Raw genomic sequence first — 21279 nt, 5'->3', positions numbered from 1 at the left:
AATAACCATCAATGAACAGATCCTTAAAACTTTGAATACTCTCTCTATGCCATTTGTGAAAAATAAGAAGAAAATTGAAAAAACTGATTTGATTCAATAGTCTTTCTGGATGCAGTAGATGACCCCTGCAGATTCACGTGAAATGTTGCTTCACTTGAAAGGACTGTTTGGGGCCCCGAATAGCGCTGAGGTAGGAGGTGTGGGAGTATGTGGAACATTTTCTGCGGTCACAGGGGTAGGTCCCAAGGAGACAATTGGTGGGGAGGGAGGAGTGGCCAAGGGAGTCAGGGAGGGAATGGTCCCTGTGGAGAGGGGAGGAGAGGAGAGGGAATATGTGTCTAGTTGTAGGATCATGTAGTACGTGGTGAAAATGGTGGAGGAGGATGCGATGGATGTAAAGGCTGGTGGGGTGGTAGGTGAGGAAAAGAGGAATCCTGTCCTTGTTGCATGTAGGAGTGGAGGTGGCCTGGACAGATGGGTGGGTAATGGAGGATATGCGATTAGTGCTGAGTTAATGGTGGAAGAGGGAAAGCCATGTTGTTTGAAGAAGGCGGTCATCTCTGATGATATGGCATGGAAATCCTTATGCTGGGTGCAAATGCAACAGACACAGAGTAGCCAAGTACATAGTGAAATACAGGGAATCCAAATTTGGCAAGTGGCATTCAGGTACGAAATGTGGCCTTCACACGATGTGATAACATGATGAACATTTGACAAGATGAAATATTAAGTTGCAACTCTCTCATCTCTCCATATATGCAAAAGCTTGGATGACACCCCAGTGAAATCATGAAAAATTCAAAGTTCAGATCTATTGACTGAGTACACCACATACAACCTTGAGATTCCTTTTCCTGCCAGGTAGAATTTCTCCTTATTGGTAGTGCAAAAAAACTATATTCAAGAAAAGATACATATGGAAAAGAGAAATGTAAACAAAGCGACTGAGCAAGACAGAAAATAAATGTTCAATAATAATGTGCAAAATAAGACTCCTTAAATGAGTCTCTGAGCCTGTAGTTTAGGAGTCTGATGGTAGAGGGGTAGCAACTGTTCTCAACTGGTGGTACAAGACTCATGGACCCTATACCTCTTTCCTGATGACAGCAGCAAGACAAAGCATGTTCTGGGTGGTGTGGATCCTTTATGATTGCTGCTGCTCTTCGACAGCAGCATTCCATATAGATATTCCACTCTTTCACGGGAGAGTTTTGCCCATGATGGTCTGGGCTGTGTCCACTACCTTGTGCAGGGCTTTCTGCTCAGAAATATTGGTGCTGCCATACCAAGTCATGATGCAACCAGTCAGCACATTTTCTACTACACATTTGTTTAGTTTGCCAACAATTTTATGTCATACTAAACCTTCGCAAACTCCTGAGGAAGTAGAGGTGTTTACATACTTTCTTCATGATGCCCTTCGTCTGTGGGTCCAGAAAAAGTCCTCCAGGTAGTGACTCCCAGGAATTTAAATTTGCTCACCCTCTCCACCACGGATCTCTCACTGATCACTGGATCGTACACCTCTCGTTTTCCCCTCCTAAAGTTCACAACCAGCTCCTTGGTTTTGGTGACATTGAGTGTGAGCTTGTTGTTAGTACACCATTCAGCCAAGTTTCCAATCTCCATATGCTGACTCATCACTCCCTTTTGTACAATCCATGGCATCATCATATGTGTAGATGTTGTTATTGCTGTACCAAGCCACACAATCATAGGTGAACAGTGGTTTTCAAAATGCCCTCCAAAACTCTCATTGCACCTTTAACAATCTCTAGTGCTCTGTGAGTGGGAAGGGAAAGTTGAGAATCACTGCTCTGGACCCAATTGTTACTGAAATATTTTGCTTGAGAAAAATTGTCATTGGTCCATTCCCTTTGGAGATATGAAACCGTGCACATAACGAGTCAATTAGGTACGATTAAAACAGTGGTTTTCAAACTTATTCTTCCCATTCACATACCACCTTAAGCAATCCCTTACTAATTACAGAGCACATGACAGAGTGATGGCTTAAGGTAGAATGTGACTATGGAGGCAATTTGAAAACGACTGGTGTAAACAGAGTAGAGCAAGGAGCTAAGAATGCAGCCCTATAGTGCTCTGGTGGTGATGAATATTGTGAAGATGTTCTCAACAAAATTCTTACTAAAAATTTAAATTTGATTGTGGTCTAGTGGTTAGGAAACCCAAGATTAATTTAGCCCATCAGAGAGAGAAGTTGAAGATGTTTGTGAATACTCCCGACACTTGGTCTGCATAGGCATGAAGAACACGGTCAGGGACTCAATCTAGGACAGTCACTTTCCAAGGGTTCACTCTCTTGAAGGCCCATCTGACATCTGTGATGATTATGTGGGTGTGGATGCATGCAAATGTAGAAGGTAGGTTCCACTGGCTTGATGACATCATGCTTGAAGTGAGAATAGAATGTTTTGAGACCATCCTGGAGGGCTGAGCTCATTTGCAATTCTGCTCGGTTTTGCTTTGCAGCCTGTATTGGCGTGCATGTCCTGACATAAGCACCTTATGTCTGTGAAGTTTGTCTAGATCACAAATCGGGTTCCGTATTGCCTCTTAGCATCCCTGATGGCCTTGTGCAAGCTTCACTGAACTTTCCTGTGTAGGGCTGAGTTGTATAATTTGTATGCCACAATCCTGGCCTTCAGTTGCAGTGCACAATTTAGGTAAACTGATTCCATAGCCTCTCACTGTGAGAATGACATACACTTTAGTAACATTCGTGCAATGAAGATGTAAAATAATAACCACCTTTAACAAGAGTTTAATCACCTTCCACTCACTTTAAACAACATCACAGATTCCTCCACTATTATACTCTCAGAGGTCACCACTAACCATAAATTTAAATGGCTGTAAATTATTGTGGTCACAAGCAAATAAGCTGGGAATCCTGCAACAAGCAATACTTGCACTCCCAATACTTGAACCCTGAGCAAGGATGGGACAGAATGCTCTCTATTTACTTATTCTGAGAGCACCTCTATGATTCAAGTGAAACATTAACTTCTCTGGATGCTGTGATTGTAGTAAAAACACAAAAATGCTGAAGGAACTCAACAGATCATGCAACATCCATAGGAGGTAAAGATATATAACCATTGTTTTGGGCAAGGTATGTACATAAAGCAGGCAGAAGCCTGAATAAAAAGGCAGGGGAGGAGAGGAGTGGGAAGAGAGAAGAAAGAGCAGTGGGAGGAGCATAGACCAATAACCAGAAGGCCATAACTGGACATGGATGAGAGGACATGAGAGGAAAGATGAGAATTGATCGGAGGAGGGGGTGGCTCTGTGAATGCAGAGCTGGAATTAAGAAGACAAACGGAAATCAGACTAAACAAGAAGAAAGGAGAAATACGGATAGGGAAAAGGGACAGACAGGAAGGTGGGCGATAAAGGAAACTGGAGGTCAATGCTAATGCTATCTGGTTGGAGGACACCCAGGCAGAATACAATGTTCTCCTCCAATATGCAAGTGATCTCAATCTGATAGGGCACAAGGCCAAGGACAGAAATGTCGGCATGGGAATGGGGCGGGACCCGCATGTCTGAGGTTAACACGATGCTTCAAACTCTGCTGCTTCCACCCAACAGATGTGCCTCCACCCCCTACACACGTCTCTCCAGAAGCCTCTCAAATACTGCTATTCTCTGCTTCCACCACTATTCCTGGCAGCCTGTTCCACTCTCTGATACAAATTTGCTCAATTACCTATATTTTAACCTCATCCATTATAGAAAATATTGAAAGTAATAGTTATTTGGTTGGATCATCATCTCAGCATTCTACCCAAAGAGGTATTGGTAACACATTTAAAAATGTCTCAATCGAAAAAGAATCTATGCTGGCAACAAGGGAATTTTTATTGTTTTACAACAGTTCTACTGAAAGCATTTTACTGGATTTCACAAATACCTGTACCACCTTCACCATCTGTCACCATCTGCCATTATTTAGAATCCATTTTTTCTTGCAAGAATACATGATACAAATATCACCCAGCTCTGAAGTTATCTGTCAGCACCACTAAGTGCTAAGATTCCAAAAATTATTTTCACATACAAAGTCTTTGGGGTGAAGGGAGAAATACAAAATACATTTTAGATTTAAACTTTAGACATACAGCATGGTAACAGGCCACTTTAGCTCCATGAGTCTCTGCCGCTCAATTTACACCCAATTTGACCTAAACGTTTTGAAGAGTGACAGGAAATGGGAGCCCCCTGGGGAAAACCCACGCAGACATGGGGAGGACATACAAACTCCTTACAGACAGCTTGGGATTTGAACCCCAGTCCCGATCGCTGGCGCTTCAATAAACACTACACCAACCGTGCTGCCCCATTTTCTAAATTGATTGTCAAACTGTAATTTTTGTTGCACTCATATTAAATTTTTTACCTGTGTTTAGATAGATAAGGAAGGTCAAAACCATAAGCTATGGGAGCAGAAGTAGGCTGCAGCCTCTCCGTTTCCTTCTCACTACATGGAACAGGACAAGCTGATATGCTTGTGGAAAGCTCCATTTGGAAGACAAGTTGTGAGTTCTTGGTTCAGCCTGGTCAAAGCCCTTGTGGTTCATGCAAGAGGAGAGGACTGGCTGCCTAATGTTTCACTTGGAATAAGGGAAACAAAAAGGAACTCTGTGGTGACCTGAAAGAAAGAGGTTATCATCTGGAGAATCCTGAAGGGGCAAGTTTCTTCGGCAAGACACTGAAGTGGCTGATTAAAAAGGAACAACAAATCTCTCTCCGAAAAATGACAAGAACCTACGTGAGTGTAACCATTTACCTTTCAAGCACCAAAGCCTGGTGAACTTTATAAATGTTAAATTCTGTGCACAGTGTAAGAATTGCCTGCAACCAGTGAACTTGGGAGGAATGAGAAGTGAGATTGGACTGTGAACCAAAGAACTTTTCTGAACTTACATGCACATTACATAAACGTGCGCTTAGAATTAGAAGGGGGTTAAGTTAGGTTAGTTAAGTCAATCGTGATAAGTTAAAGCCTGATTCTGTTTTCATGTTTAAAGATAATTAAAAGCAACTTCTGTTTAAGTAACCATTTGTCTTGGTAAATATCTATTGCTGCTGGGTTTATGGCTCCTCTGGGCTCATAACCCCCATAAGTCCAGTATGCTGGTAATGTCTTCCACAATGAAGACTGATATAAACTACTCATTAAATTCCTCTGCTATCTTCTTGTCTCCCATTGGAATTTCTCCAGCATCATTTTCTATCAGTCCTATATATAGTCTTGCCTCCATTTTACTCTAAATATACTTTATAAAGCTTTTTGTATCCTTTTTGATATTAATTTCAAGCCTCCTTTTAAATCTCATCTTTTCCTTCCTGAGCACCTTCATTCTGTCTGCATCAGTGACAGGGACCTCCCAGTAGCCAACCATTTCATTTCTGCGTCCCATTCCCATACTCGCATGTCTGTCCGTGGCCTCGTACTATCCCACCAAGACCCCCGTAAATTGGAGAAACCACACCTGATTTTCCACCTGAGCACTCTCTAGCCAGATGGAATTAACATCAACTTCTCTGGGTTTCTGCTAACCTACTCTCTTTTCTCCTTCTCTTCCCCTGTTTTCTATTCCTTAGCTCTTAACCCACTTTTCTCTCTATTTACCTAGCTCTCCCCCCTCCTCCTTCTTGCTACTGTGCCCTCTTTCCCTTCTCTACCTATTACCTCCTGCCTATGGGACCATGCTCCCCCCCACCCCTATCTTTTTGTTCGGATGTCTGCCAACAATTTTTCATACCTTGACGAAGGGCTCAAGCCCAAAATGTCAGTTTTGTATCTTTATCTTTGCCATAAAATGTACACTGTTTGACCTGCTGAGTTTCTCCAGCATTGTGTTTTTAATTTTCCTTCCTAATGACCTTCTTAGTTGCTTTCTGTAAGATTTTAAAAGCTTCCCAGCCCTCCATCTTCCCACTAATTTTTGCTTCCTTGAATGCCCTTTTGCTTTTACTTTGGCATTTTCTCTGGTCAGCCACAGTTGTGTCATTTTTCATTCAAATATTTCTTCTTATTTTGGAATATACCTGTCCTGCACCATCCTTAGTTCTCACAGAAAATCCAGCCATTACTGCTTTGGCTTCCTCCCTGCTAGTGTGTCTTTCCTATCAACTTTTTACATTTCCTCTCTCATAGCTCTGTAGTGCCCTTTGTTCCCAAGTATAGTGACATCTGATTTTAGTTTCTCCCTCTCAAACTGCAGGGTAAAATCTCTTAATTTTAATCATTGCCTCCTAAGGTTTCCATACCTTCAGCTCCCTTATCAACTCTGGTTCACTGCACAATGTCCAATCCAGAATTACCATTTCCCTGGTTGGCTCAGCCACAAGCTGTTCTACGAAGCCACCCTGAAGGGCTTCGATAAATTAGTCCCCCTCCTGTTTAAGGACAACCTGTCTTTTTTGCACAGGTCATACCCTTCCCAAATGAGATCCCAATAACCCACGAATCTGAATCCCTGTCCCCTGTGCCAACTCTTCAGCCATGCATTCATCTGTCATAAATTTCTATATCTGCCCTCACTGGCATGTGGCACTGGCACAATCCAGAGATTACCACCCTTGAGGCCCTGCTTTTTAGCTTCCTTCCTAACTCCCTACATTGCCTCTTCAGGACCTCATTCCTTTTCCAATCATGTCGATATCCTCAATGGGCCAATGGGCTCCTGTATTTTGTGAACTTGTGATGTAATTGGAACCAGTGTGTATCACGACATCTGGCTGCTCACTGTTCTGCTTGAGAATTCTGTGGACTCGATTTGATATCTGGGAAGCAACATACCATCCGGGAGTCTCAATCTTGTTTCCAGAGCCTCCTATCTACTCCCCATTCACTATAGTTCTCCACTTCTCCCCACTTCCTTCTAGCTGAAAGGCCAGACTGTAACCACGATGACTTGTTGCTGATAATCACTCAGTTACCAGTCTCTTGCCTCTTGGGTGTGACTGTCTCCATGTAGCTTCTGTATAGCGCCTCTTTTGGCTCCCAAATGATCCAGAGTTCATCCAGCTCCCTATCACTATTCCAAATATAAATGATATTCTTCACCAGTTGACATTTATGAATCTCTGACAACAGCCCAATGATAAATCCATTGCCTACCACATAGTATTTCCCTTATCCAGTGATATTCTACAGGAGTTTAACAAAAAAACTCAATGTTTAGAGAAATGACACAGGAGAAGCCCTACAGAAGTATAAAATGTTTAAGAGGGAGGGGAGGTAGTTTATAAATAAAAGTAATCAGAGGATAAAGTGAAGGGTTTTTTTTTTAAATTGCAGTTTACAGGAAAATCAAGGAACATTCCAGGATATTTTATGAGTAAATTCAGACAAGTGGATAACCAGAGAAAAGGGTCTCATTCGGGACCAGAGGCAATTTGTGCTGGAGTAAGGAGATGCATAGTACATGAGATTTTAAATGAATACTTCTCATATGTTTTCAATATTGAGGACATTGTGGTTGGAGAATTCCAAGAAGGGGGGTGGTGAAAATCTAGGGCAAATTACACTGTAAAAGGAAAAGGGATTAGATGTCTCTGTAGTTTAAAGGTAGGTAAGTTCCCAGTGCTTGATGACATTTATACTACGATGCCTAAGAGGCAAGGAGAATGCTGTTTTTCTGAAATAAATTTTCAAATCCACTCTGGCCACAGAAGAGGTGAGAGATGACTGAAAGATGGTAAAAAAATACATCTTAATTCATGAAGAGATGCAAGGATAAGCTAGGTAATTATAGGCTAGTGAGTCCTACAGCTGTGGCTGGAAAAATAGTGGAAAAGATCTTGAGCGACAGGATGAATCTGCACTTACAGAGGGACAGTGTGATCAGGGACAGCCCTGCTTCTTTCATCCTTGAAATTTGAAGTGAGGGTATTACGGTTGGTCGATTTCAATAAGGGCCCACGAGAAGGTCCCAGAGAAAAGACTGGTCAAAAAAGTAAGAGTCCTTGGAAACCAGGACAATTTGGTAATTGAAAGGGTTGCTTTTGCAAATGGAAGCCTGTGATCAGTGATGGACAAAGGTAATCATGGCGAGGATCCTTGTTATTCATTAATTATCTGGACGCAAATGTCGTTAGTTCTCCGACGTCATGAGAATTGGTTGTCTCGATGAAAGTGAGGCGGATAGTCTTTGGTTTCTGGATTGTTTCGTTGATTAAATTGGAAGTGCAGTGCAGATGAAATTTAATCCTGAAAACTAAGATGCCCCATTTTGACAGGACTTATAAGGCTGGGATAAAGTTAATGGCAAGAGCAAGGGAGAGTCTTTGGTGCACACGTTGAAGGATCATCGAAGGCAGCGGTATAGATGGATAAAGTAGTCAATGCAGCACTGAGAATGCTTACCTTCCGTTAGTCAAGGAATAGAATACAAAAGCAGGGAGGCGAATACATTTAATGTGGCAGCATGTACTACTTCTTTGGGCAGAATATTTCATGGATATTTCTGGGAGAAACAGTTCTTCCTTGTCTATCTTAAATCTGCATCCCTTGTACATGGTTATGACCCTGAGTTCTAGTCTCATCTGCCAGTGGAAACATCTTCCCTGCTTCGATCTTATTTCTTTCTTTCATGATTTGTATGTATTTAAGACAACCACCCCCATCCTCTAAACCTGATTGCAGAGTCCCATGCTACTCTCTTTCACCTTGTAATGTTAATGCTTTTGTACCATTAGCTCTAGCAAGACACCAACTACACTGGAGAGTTTTCAAGGAGATTGATCGGAATGTCACCTGACATGGAGCATTCCAGCTACAAGACATCTGAAGGGCTGAATTTGTTTTATTTAGAGCCGAGAAGGCTGAGTGGGACCTGAATTGTATACACCAACTTAGAAGGAGCAGAGAGATAGACAATGAGAAACTTTCCAAAATACATTTAATCACAAGTATATATAATCTGACGGTTTAAGATAAAAGGTGGAAAATTTAAAGGATCTGAGGAAGAAATTTTTCAGCTAGAGGATTGATGAAACTGGAATTCACTGCCTGCGTGGGTTGTAGAGGCAGATGCTCTCAGGACACTCAATAAATGGTTAAACAGGCACCATAGCCTGAAATGTAATTAGTCTGGTTGGATATATGACCCAGCAGAACATGAATTCAGAGACGCAAGGACCTCCTTCCATGCTGTATCACACTTAATTTACATTTTTCTCATTTTCTTATGCTTCGGACGTCTGCCACAGCCACTGACAGAACATCTTAGTTTCAGTTTTCTGCTAATGTTATTTTTATTGGCAATCAGTAGATATAGGATAATGGACTTGACTGATCTTCAGAGCAGTTCCTCAATTTCCCTTACCTTTATCATGACTTATTATCTCTCTTTTGTTTACAACTTATTGAACAAAGCTGATCAAAATTCTACATTTGACGAGTATCCAAAACATTCAGATATCCGATGTAGGAGACGGAAAATAGAACTTTTAGTATTAAATAAATGTACACAAAACGATGAAAAATAAATTCAACAACAAAATTGGGAGCATTTGAATCTTCTACTCAAGAGTTAAAGCAACAATATTAAATACTGAACCAACTTTTATTCCTGAAAACCCCATAGAAATAATTTACCACAGTTTGAAGAACAAAACATTAAAAACAGCTGGAATTATTAATTTGATTTCTAAAAGGTAATTCAGAGCGTCAGTAAGATTTTTTTTTTACACTGCCAACTTGTTGTGAAAACCATTTTCCAGTTAATTGAATAACTTGTTTTCAATACCTATACATCTTGGCTAAAGAACTGAAAATTAAATTAGCAGAATTAGGAATTAAAATTTTCTGGTAACTACACTGTTTAAATTACTTTGAACAATTTTCTTCATGATAATGTCATAACGTGATGTAACAAACACAATAAGACTTTCCCATAGACTTCAACAAATAAAAGGCAAACAAGCTACTTTCATGAAATTGCTACATTTTAACACGATATTACTTTAATTATAATAACCCTACCTCTGGAGCCAAATATTCTGGAGTACCACAAAATGTTTTCATGGTAGCAGCATCTGTAATTCCTTCTTTGCAAAGTCCAAAATCTGTGATTTTGATGTGCCCATCCTTGTCTAACATCAAATTTTCCAACTATATATATATAAAAAAAATCAATTGGTACACCGTTATGCAAAAGGCATCAATGATGAGTACATTTGAAACAGGTCATGTGGCATTAAAGAAGTCTGAATTACAGAACCAAAAAATAAACACACTAAAGAAAATGAACACCATTTGTACAAGCTCTAACTTAACTTCTTGACACTCTTGATCACTTTGGAAGTTACGCTGTACACAAGACTGTCCTCTGTCATTATATCATTAACCCTAGATTACACAGGAGATCATAAGAACAGAGAAACAAAATTATTTTCTTTGGGCAACTCCAAACAAAAAAAACTTCAGCTAATTGTTGTAGCTTTTACCTTCCTCTTGTGACAAAAAAATAGATATTGCATTTCAGCAAACATGAAAACATATTTCATCTGATTAATGTTCATCAATTGTTTACCATTGTGATTACAACATAATTCCTAGTGGTGACAGCAATCACATCCATTTGCTAAAAAATTATGGGCCGACTTGATTTTTGACCAAAGTAACTGAAATTTTATGACTCCTAAATTTTTCAATTCATTTCACAATTTGAAACAATGCCACATTTAAATCAATCATTGTCAGGATTATTTTCCTGGCAACCATTAAAATGTATTCAAATCATGTGATTTTAAGACAGGTCAACAAGCACCAAATTACATAAGAATTTTGAACAAATAAATACAAGTACTCAATCTCTGTAGCACCTACCATTATAATAATTTGAAAAATATTCTCAGGTTTGTTAACCTCCCTTCCTCTTTCCACACACAAAATGTTATTTGAAAAATCACACCATTCTTTCCACAACTATTGCACAACCAATGGACCCAACACAAGATTTAAAGCTCAACAAGCTATTTATCCCACTTCTCCATCTATGGAACCATCTAAAACCAAGTGCTGCACCCTTGGCTCAGAGTCTTTCATTTTTCTGTCTTCTTAATTAGTTCATTTCCCTTAGAATTTCTACTTCAGCCACTCTCGATATTAAAAAATTTTGTGTGGTAACAATGTTTAGAAATTCTTTGTCTTGATGCCCCCAGAAATGCTGACTTCCATTTTACCTCTTAAATGCTACACCCATATATGCTTCAGTTACTTACTCCTACAGCAACCCACTTAAAATAAAGTAAATTAAAATTTTGATCTATCCTAACATATTTTATGTCTTAGTATACATTTTTTATCCCTTTATAGTGCTTTACGCACAAGCATTTTACATGTTAAAAAGTGATATTTACATTAATTCACGAAATGACAATTGAGGATTAAAATATAAAGTAATATTGTATCATGTTCAAGTTTGGATTTAAACTTTTACCAAATAGTGTCAAAGGAATTAACATGTTCACCAATACTAGCTCAGAAACAAAAACAAAAGGAACTGAGAGGATACAATAACTTTTGACCATTCATGTCCAATTGTGGTTTTTTATAAAGACATATAGTTGGAAAATAAAAGATGGACACCATCATCTGCCATAGCCAAAGGTAAATTATAGGAAACAAAATAAAATTTGGGGAATTAAACTGAAGTGTCAGGAATTGGGGGTGGTGGGGGGGGGTGGTGTGGGGCAATTTTAAAACATTAAGAGATCCAACAAATTCTAATATAAATTAGTGAAGCCTGTCACTTTAATCTATGGTGGGAGCAAACCTACTGTTGCAAGTAGGTTATGAATAATTTCAAGTGTGTTCCTCGTGTTGGGGGGAAAAAATAAATTCTGATTACATTGTTACCTTGAGATCTCGGTACACAATCTTCTCGGAATGCAAATAATCTAGAGCTGAGACAATTTCTGCACCATAGAAGCGTGTGCGGTCCTCTGAGAACACACGTTCTCTCGACAAATGGAAAAACAGCTGCAAGATAAACAGCAGGGACAGTATTGTAATAATTACTGATTTAGTGGGGAAAATTAACACAAACATAAAACACCTCTCATCACCATATTGTGCCGATAGATAGTGTACCCTTGGTAGATACTGATGACTCCGAGACAGCAGCTGGCTTATCTTTCAAACTTTCCAAGGGGAAATGTGAGCTGCTAAATCAGCTTTTTAATCAATATACCAATCTTGTTCTAGACATTCTGTGCACTGCCTATTTAACCTCCTACTTACTCCTGAAAAAAAGTGCAGCAATGCAATCTAATTATCCTTTTCATATTGTCAGATGTTGAGCTGCATTGTCAAATACCTGTATGCTCACACTGTCATAGGCATTCATACAAATTACCACTGTTACCTTCAAGCAGTCCCGAATTAATTGACCTGCCATTAAAATTTGCATAAGAAAGACTTGTATGTGTCAAACAGGGATTAGTCATTTTAAATAATCTATTCCTGTAACTATCAAATTTTATATATTGCAATTAAAGGGTATACTAATTCAATCTAATTCTTTCTCAAGATATATTAACAAGATTTTCTGAACATATGCAAAGGAGAAATCCTGCATTGTGCAATTTTCTGAATAGATGAAAATGAATAAAAATATATTCCATTAAATATATTTTAATATTGTATAATGTTTTCTTTAAAATTAAAAGAATCTGAAATTATTTTAAAATTGTGATCTCTAAGAAAAAGTGGAACAAATACAAAAATGATGATAAAATTCTAGTGCTGTTTTGCTGTTAAATTAAAAATATTTAATTATTGATCTTTGATATACCAATATTGAAACATATGCCAAATTCATAACCATATCAAAATTCTAGTGCTTTAGAATATAATGTACACATTAAAAACAAATTAATTAAAATGATTTTTTTTAAATCTTGAATATCACAAACATTTTAAAGATGTAACTTTGCTGATGACATTAAATTGAGAAGGAAACCAAATTGAGTAGTGAATAGGGTTTACAGAGTCATCTAGATACCCAACAGGAGTCTGCAAGGTTCTTGCAGATGGGGTCCAAAGTTGGTCAATGTGAGGTCATCACTTTGGAATGAAAATTAGTAAATCGTACAATTATTTAAGTGGTGAAAAATTGTATCATTTGGAGATAGACCTAGGACTGGTTATACATGAATAGCAAAAAGTTATAACCGATAACCAGCTTGACCTGGTAACCTTAATTCCCCTATTATTCAAAAATGTGTCTATCTGTGCCTTAAATATATTTAATGAGGCAGCATGTACTATCCATTGGGCAGAATATTTCATGGATATTTCTGGGAGAAACAGTTCTTCCTTGTCTATCTTAAATCTGCATCCCTTGTACATGAGGTTATGTCCCTGAGTTCTAGTCTCATCTGCCAGTGGAAATATCTTCCCTGCTTCGATCTTATTTCTTTCTTTCATGATTTGTATGTATTTAAGACACCCACCCCCATCCTCTAAACCTGATTGCAGAGTCCCATGCTACTCACTTTCACCTCGTAAGCTAACCCCCTCTTTTCCAAGAATCAACCTGGTGATCTGCCTCCAAAGCTAATATATTCTTTCTCAAATAATGAGACTGGAATTTTATAGTATTCCAGGTGAGACCAGTACTCTGTACAGTTGTAGCAGAACCTCCCTTAAGTTCAAGAAATTTTTGAATAATAAGGGAATTAAGGTTACTTGGATATGGGCTGGTAAGTGGATGTGAGTTCATGCCCAGATCAGCCAAGGCCTTATTGAATGGTGGTGCAGGTTCATCAGGTCAGATGGGCTATACCAGCTCCTATTCCTTATGCTATTGTGTTAATTTTGTTACTGTAGGAACATTCAAAAAGAATTTCATAATTTTATTTAGGCTACTTCAATATCAAATGTAATATACTCATCAGTCACAACTGACTACTGTACCATTCTTTCAACATTTTATCAGTATGCTACAGTTTATCAATCTGGCAATTTTTTTTTACTATAATTAACTATCTAATAGAATTCACCATTAAATGCTGGCAATCATTTAAGGCTGACAATTTTCCATCCTTAATCATCCAAAAGTTACTCAAATGCCTCCTCTATAGCATCCTATTGGGGGCTTAAACTAAATCAGAGTTCTGATTTTCCCTGATCTACTCAGAAGTCCAACTTTCATATTGGTTAGTTGTCACATAAAGCATATTAAATATGTGGTAGGTCTTGCGGCGAACTAATACATAATGCATAAAGTTGAGCTACTAAGCACTTAACAATTGAGAAAAGATCTTAAGACAACAAAAGGGAAAGGTACTTAAAAAGCAATGGAAACGAGGACATGAATTGCAACTGAGTAAGAGGTAATGCCTGCAATATGCATTTTCACCATTTGTAGTCTCATCTTACATCCAGACAGCACTGTTTAAAATAAAGGTAAATCAAGCTATGCCAATAAATAATAATTTTAGACCTATGGTTATGTGGGTTTGTAGTTAAATAAAAGCTTTTTGATTCCTGTATATAATGTTTTCTTTTTGCCAGTATTTACTTTCCTTTTATTCAGAAAATGTGGGTTTTGCAGGCTGAGGCAGATTTTATTGGCCCATTCTCAATTAACTTTAAGAAGGCGGTACTGATGTGCCTTTTCGAACTGCTGAACTCTTTCAAGTGTGGGTATACGCGCAATCCTGTCAGGGAGAGAATTTTATAAATTTGACCCAGTCACGGTGAAGGAAGAGAGATACATATTCAAGGACGGTATGTAGCTTGGAGGACTTCTTGGCAGTGGTATTTGTATGCTTTTGCTGCCCTTGTCCTTATTGTTGGCAAAGGTCATAGGTTAGGATAGAGTCATAAGAAATTAATTTTGGAACCAAGACCAGTTGCAAACGAAGAAATCCGAGAAATGGTAGGCATTAGCTATTTGGCCCTTGCACCTCCTCTATCAGTCAATAAGATCATACTGATCTTCTACCTTGGCACAAGGTACTAACTGCATTAACCCCATTTCCTTCAATTTCCTTACTATTCAAAACATTATGTCATGAATATATTCAGAAACTTTGACTCAACCCCTTTGGGTTGATTCATATCATTTGGGTACAATTATTTCTTCTTCTTTCTTTGGCTTGGCTTCGCGGACGAAGATTTATGGAGGGGGTAAAAAGTCCACGTCTGCTGCAGGCTCGTAGGTGACTGAAAAGTCCGATGCGGGACAGGCAGGCACGGTTGCAGCGGTTGCAAGGGAAAATTGGTTGGTTGGGGTTGGGTGTTGGGTTTTTCCTCCTTTGTCTTTTGTCAGTCAGGTGGGCTCTGCGGTCTTCTTCAAAGGAGGTTGCTGCCCGCTGAACTGTGAGGCGCCAAGATGCACGGTTGGAGGCGAGATCAGCCCACTGGCGGTGGTCAATGTGGCAGGCACCAAGAGATTTCTTTAAGCAGTCCTTGTACCTCTTCTTTGGTGCACCTCTGTCTCAGTGGCCAGTGGAGAGCTCGCCATATAACATGATCTTGGGAAGGCGATGGTCCTCCATTCTGGAGACGTGACCCACCCAGCGCTTAGCTCTGTCCTAAATGACCAACTCCTTATTTTGAAACGATAACCCCTGGTCCTTAACATACCAATGAAGGGAAACATCTACTTCACAAGTGCTCCATAAGCTTGTATATTTTAATGGAACCACAATGAGTACACAAATTACTGAAAGTATTTGTATCACAAGCAATTAGAAAAACAAACAGAACACTAACCTTTATTGAAGCTTTTATTTAAACACAGGAGTTAAGATGTATCACCACAAATATATCTGACCCTTGTGAAACTGTAATGGAGATATTCTCTAAAGGTTTGGTCTCTCCATTTAGGATGGACATAGAGATCCACAATCTAGGGAATCCCATTTGATTCCTGAGATTTAAGAAAAACTGAGTAGAGTGAGGGACAGGGAGGAGGCAGTATTGGATTCCTTATGAGTGGAGTTTAAACAGATTGAGTCATTACACCTTAAATTTAGAAGAGAGATGATCTCATTGAAACAAAAATTCTTACTTGGCTTGACAAGATGATACTGGTGTCTTGCTTCCCCTTAATGGGATATCTCAAACTAGGGATCAAAATAATGTAAGCCATTCAGAAGAGATGAGAAATGTCTTCACGATGGAGTTGCGAATTTCAGAAATTTTCCACCCAAGAGGGTTTGCATTCAAGACAGAATCAGATACATTTTAAATATTCAGAAAAACATGGGATATGGGATTAATATAGCAAAGTACAAGATCAGCATTGATACTGAATAGGGGGCAAAGAAAAGGGGAGAAAGCCTCATGAGAACTTTCATAAAAAAGCTTGATTTACGTACATCTGTGCATCACAAAGAATTTTTGTCTCAACCAAAAATTCACATGATTAGAGGACTGAATTATTTTCTAATCTGGAATAATTTGCCAGTTTTACCCAAATTTTAATCAGTTCAGACTCTGGATGCTGCACGAACTGATTCAGGGAAACGCCACAGCACCAAATGGCAAAAACACATATTGCAACAATATCTGTTATTAAGTTATGATTCGTATCTTCAAGTTTACCATCTTTTAGATAGTTTTACGGCTTTTTACCATTTTAAGAACATCTTCTCTAATGCAATCTTTTGATACTTAACAACAAAGTTAGCAGCCTCATCACATTTGTCATATTATTAATCACCCACAAACCATTAAAAACTTGCATATTAAAGTATATTCAATTTCAATGCACATATCAATAGTTCCTTTGACTCTTTTCCAAGAGATCTACCAGCACAGCGTACCAATGAGCTACTGTTACCACAGAAATAGGGAATATGCATGCCAATTTTCAAAACTTGGCAAAGTTCAAGGCCTGTTAAACGTAAATATGATTCTTCTGCACTTCTTTTGAAGTTCAGGGTTAATAATGAACCTAAAATCTCTGTACATTCTTTGAAATTTTACCCATCAGGAGTTGTACAAAAAAAATCAAGGATAGCCATTATTTTGTTAAAGAACAATGTGAAGCCAAATCTCTATTGCTAAAGGCAAAAAGGTAAGCAGAATATGATTGTAAATTTGAATATGTTTGAAAATATACATAACTTGCCCGATGTCTCCATTTTGGGGTATTGTCCAGCAAGGTCCCCTTGTGTTTCTTGGGTTATTTATTCTCTCAGATCTGTAACTCAATTCTAAACTCCCAAACTCAACAATTTCTTACTTCTCACACAATAATCTCTGCTGGCTATTCTTCCCAGCCAGGTTTTCAGGCATCTCCCATGCCCACACATTTTAGCAGAACCTAAAGGGCTCTCCTTCATATTGTACCATCCTCACTCGTGATATGCTGTCTTATGTAACTTTATTATGAATATCATAATTTGGCAGCAATCAAGTAAGGCTCCATATGTTGCCTCATAACTACAGACATATTTCTGAAGTTTAGGATAAATTAATATCCAAGTGTTGGCAAACAGAACAATATAACTACAGAATGAAACATGAAAGTCGACAGATGCTGTGATTGCAGTAAAAACACACAGCAATGCGGAACTCAGTCAACAGAAAAAAACCCTGCGGCCCATCTAGTTTGTGCTCAACTATTAATCTGCCTAGTCCCAATGACCTGCACCTAGACCGTAGCCCTCCATACCCTTCCCACCCAAGTTCCTATCCAAATTTTTCTTCGTTAAAATGGTGCTTGCATTCACCACTTCAGGTGGCAACCCACTACCCTCTGTATGAAGTTTCCCCCTAATTTTCCCATTCAACATTTCCCTTTTCACTCTTGCATTTGCTTGATCTATACTCATCATAACTTCCTCTACCCTCTAGGGAATAAAGTCCTAACCCATTCCTTGTAGGTCATTTCCTTGAGTTCCAGCAACATCCTAGTAAATCTTCTCTGCACTCTTTCAATCTTATTGATATCTTTCCTGCTATTATGTGACTAAAACTGCACATAACACTCCAAATTTGGCCTCACCAATGTTTTGTATAGCTTCACCATAACATCCCAACTTTGCTTTATGAAGACCACATGCCAAAAGTTTCTTCACAATTCTATCTACCTGTGACTTGAAGTGACTTAATGTCTTTACTTATCATTATTTTACTGTTATACATTTAACTTTATTTCAGAAATTATGTCAAATTGTGTATATATAAATCAAAATCACAAAAATATATTACAATATGAACACTGTAGCAGTAGTGAAATTACTAGATTACAGGCGGCTGGATTACAGACATGGAAGCAATGCTGGTTCCATCTTACCTGTTATGAACAGCTGGGTATTTACAATTCAGTTGGTCTTAGATTTGTGTGGTCAAACTTGGATATACCACACAAGCCCAGGTGGATCACCATTAAGGCCAGTGGCAGAGCAATGACACGATGAGCAAAGGGGATAAGATATTCTTTATAGTTGATGCTTTATTTTTATACTTACTTCTGAAATAAAATCTGAGCAGTCTTTATTTTACTTTTCAAATTTATTTGCTATTTTAATATTTTTTAAATTATTGAACTAATTTTTGGGGGAAATGGGGTAGTAATTAATCCATAAACAGTTAAGAGACTTTAAAAAATCTGTTCTGAAAACTTCTGATAAAGGCAAGCTGTTAAAGGCTATCAGGATACTCTTGGATAGGACCTTAGGGAGCCTGTTCAGAGTATAATTCAGGATGATAGGTCCATTAATTCCAATTTTACCATGAAAAGCAGGCAAGTTAAATTCAGGTAACGCAAAGATATTATTGAAGGACGATCAGCAATGGTGACTACAACTAGTTGAATACTGAGAACGTCCACATCATGGAAATCTGCCATCATACTTGGTCTACTCAAAATGCGACTACCAGTGTGGTTCATTCTTAATTAGCTCTTCAATGCTCTGGTAAGATAGCAAGATCAGATGGCCATGAACAAAGGGAAAAGACATTAGCTTGTCTTACTAAAGTACGATATTTCTTCCTGAAGGCAGCTAAATATGCAAGGTGACAAATACAAAGGGTTCTGTTTACAATTGATGTGGCTTGTTTAAATTAATATTCAAGACATTTAATACAGTGCTCTCAAACTTATAAAACAACAATTTTTTTTGACTAACCCTACTTTATCTGTAACTATCACCCTTTTTAAAAAAATTACAATAATGTACAGCATTTATGAGTAATTTAAAACCATTGCAATAAAATCAGATACAACACAGAAACAGGCCCTCCTACCTATTAAGTTCACACTATCAACCACATAGTTACATCAATCCTACAGTAATCCCATTCTTTTCAATTCTCCTTACATTCTCAATTTCTCCTGGATTCTACCACCCATCTGTAAAAGGGCACTTTACAGTTGCCATTTAATTTTCCAACCAGTACAATTTTTAGGACGTGGGAGGAAACTCGTGCAGTCACAGGGAGAAAGTATAAACTTGGTGCGGACAGCATAAAAGGTATTGTGAAGCAGTAGCTCTACTGTCTGAACCATTGTGCTCTATGAACTGTAAATGATATTGACCACTGTCTCAGTTCACTACCCATCATAGTATCTCTCCCACTAAATCTCTTCTAACATCTTTGCCTTCCATCCTACTCTAACATTCCATGAATGGAAATACTTAGATGAGCAGTAAAAAATTTGAGCAATGAGGTTTACAGCATATTAATGTTTAAAAGAATTACTTCAAGCAAAGCTACTTAAAATAATTAAGTTGCTATTAAAACTCAGACAAGATGTTTTTAAACAAATATATATCAAGGCATTTTCATCTGCGATTTCATAAATAACCATTTTTCTCAGGTATATTTGACACTGAAAATGAGTCAAATATGCTAGTCTATTTAACCTAATCCGATGGCTGCACAATTTCATCAGATGCAAGGATCGACAACGAGATAGAAAACAGACTCGCCAAGGCAAATAGCGCCTTTGGAAGACTACACAAAAGAGTCTGGAAAAACAACCAACTGAAAAACCTCACAAAGATAAGCGTATACAGAGCCGTTGTCATACCCACACTCCTGATCGGCTCCGAATCATGGGTCCTCTACCGGCATCACCTACGGCTCCTAGAACGCTTCCACCAGCGTTGTCTCCGCTCCATCCTCAACATTCATTGGAGCGCTTTCATCCCTAACGTCGAAGTACTCGAGATGGCAGAGGTCGACAGCATCGAGTCCACGCTGCTGAAGATCCAGCTGCGCTGGGTGGGTCACGTCTCCAGAATGGAGGACCATCGCCTTCCCAAGATCGTGTTATATGGCGAGCTCTCCACTGGCCACCGTGACAGAGGTGCACCAAAGAAAAGGTACAAGGACTACCTAAAGAAATCTCTTGGTGCCTGCCACATTGACCACTGCCAGTGGGCTGATATCGCCTCAAATCGTGCATCTTGGCACCTCACAGTTCGGCGGGCAGCAACCTCCTTTGAAGAAGACCGCAGAGCCCACCTCACTGACAAAAGACAAAGGAGGAAAAACCCAACACCCAACCCCAACCAACCAATTTTCCCCTGCAACCGCTGCAACCGTGTCTGCCTGTCCCGCATCGGACTTGTCAGCCACAAACGAGCCTGCAGCTGACGTGGACATTTACCCCCTCCATAAATCTTCGTCCGCGAAGCCAAGCCAATGTCATGACCAGTAATTACACTTTACCAGGCATTGTACTAGGCTCTCACAAAGAGTTTGTGGATACATTTGGGTAAATAATCATTGGAATAATTGAATCATTCAGACAGTACATAGACAGGCCAAGTGCTCACGCTAGCATCAAATGCTTTTCTATACTAATCATATTTTCCAGTACTCTGACTGCATTCTTCTATGCTACGGCAATTAAATTGCTCAATGTTTTGTGAAACTAGCTCCCTCCATCACACCCCTAGACAGTTCATTCCACATTTTCAAAGTTCAAACTTAAAATTTATTGTAAGATTGTATGACATCACATACATCCCTGAGATTCTTCATCCTGCGGGCAGGAAGAATTTCAACTCATCAGAACTGTACAGTACTGAAGAAAAAAGATACATATGCAAGAGTGAGAAACGTAAACAAAGAAACTGCAAGCAAACGGTGCAATACAGAAAATAAATATTCAAAATTTTTAAAAAAAATCAATAATAAATAATGTGCAAAGTAATGATCCTCTCAGTGAAAAGGTTATTTTCAAATCCCATTGAAATGTCTTGTACCTCACTTCAATGCAATGTCTATGGTTATGAACACATCTGTTAAGAAAACTTTCT

The 21279-nt window shown here is 38.7% G+C and overlaps 1 protein-coding gene across 11 annotated transcripts in view; it reads right to left on the bottom strand.

The window, feature by feature from the left end:
* Window positions 1–21279, bottom strand: part of akt3a (v-akt murine thymoma viral oncogene homolog 3a) — a 416568-nt gene that overhangs the window by 69629 nt on the left and 325660 nt on the right. For all 11 annotated transcript variants that reach the window (XM_069930899.1, XM_069930893.1, XM_069930900.1 and 8 more), the window contains 2 exons: window positions 11903–12025; window positions 10025–10153 (listed from right to left, as the gene is read on the bottom strand). In XM_069930899.1, coding sequence (XP_069787000.1) covers window positions 10025–10153; window positions 11903–12025 — 252 coding nt within the window. The remainder of the gene's footprint in view (window positions 1–10024; window positions 10154–11902; window positions 12026–21279) is intronic.

The sequence above is a fragment of the Narcine bancroftii genome, chromosome 4, assembly GCF_036971445.1.
Source record: "Narcine bancroftii isolate sNarBan1 chromosome 4, sNarBan1.hap1, whole genome shotgun sequence".
Lineage (NCBI taxonomy): Eukaryota > Metazoa > Chordata > Chondrichthyes > Torpediniformes > Narcinidae > Narcine > Narcine bancroftii.
This window is presented reverse-complemented; position numbering and strand designations above follow the sequence as displayed.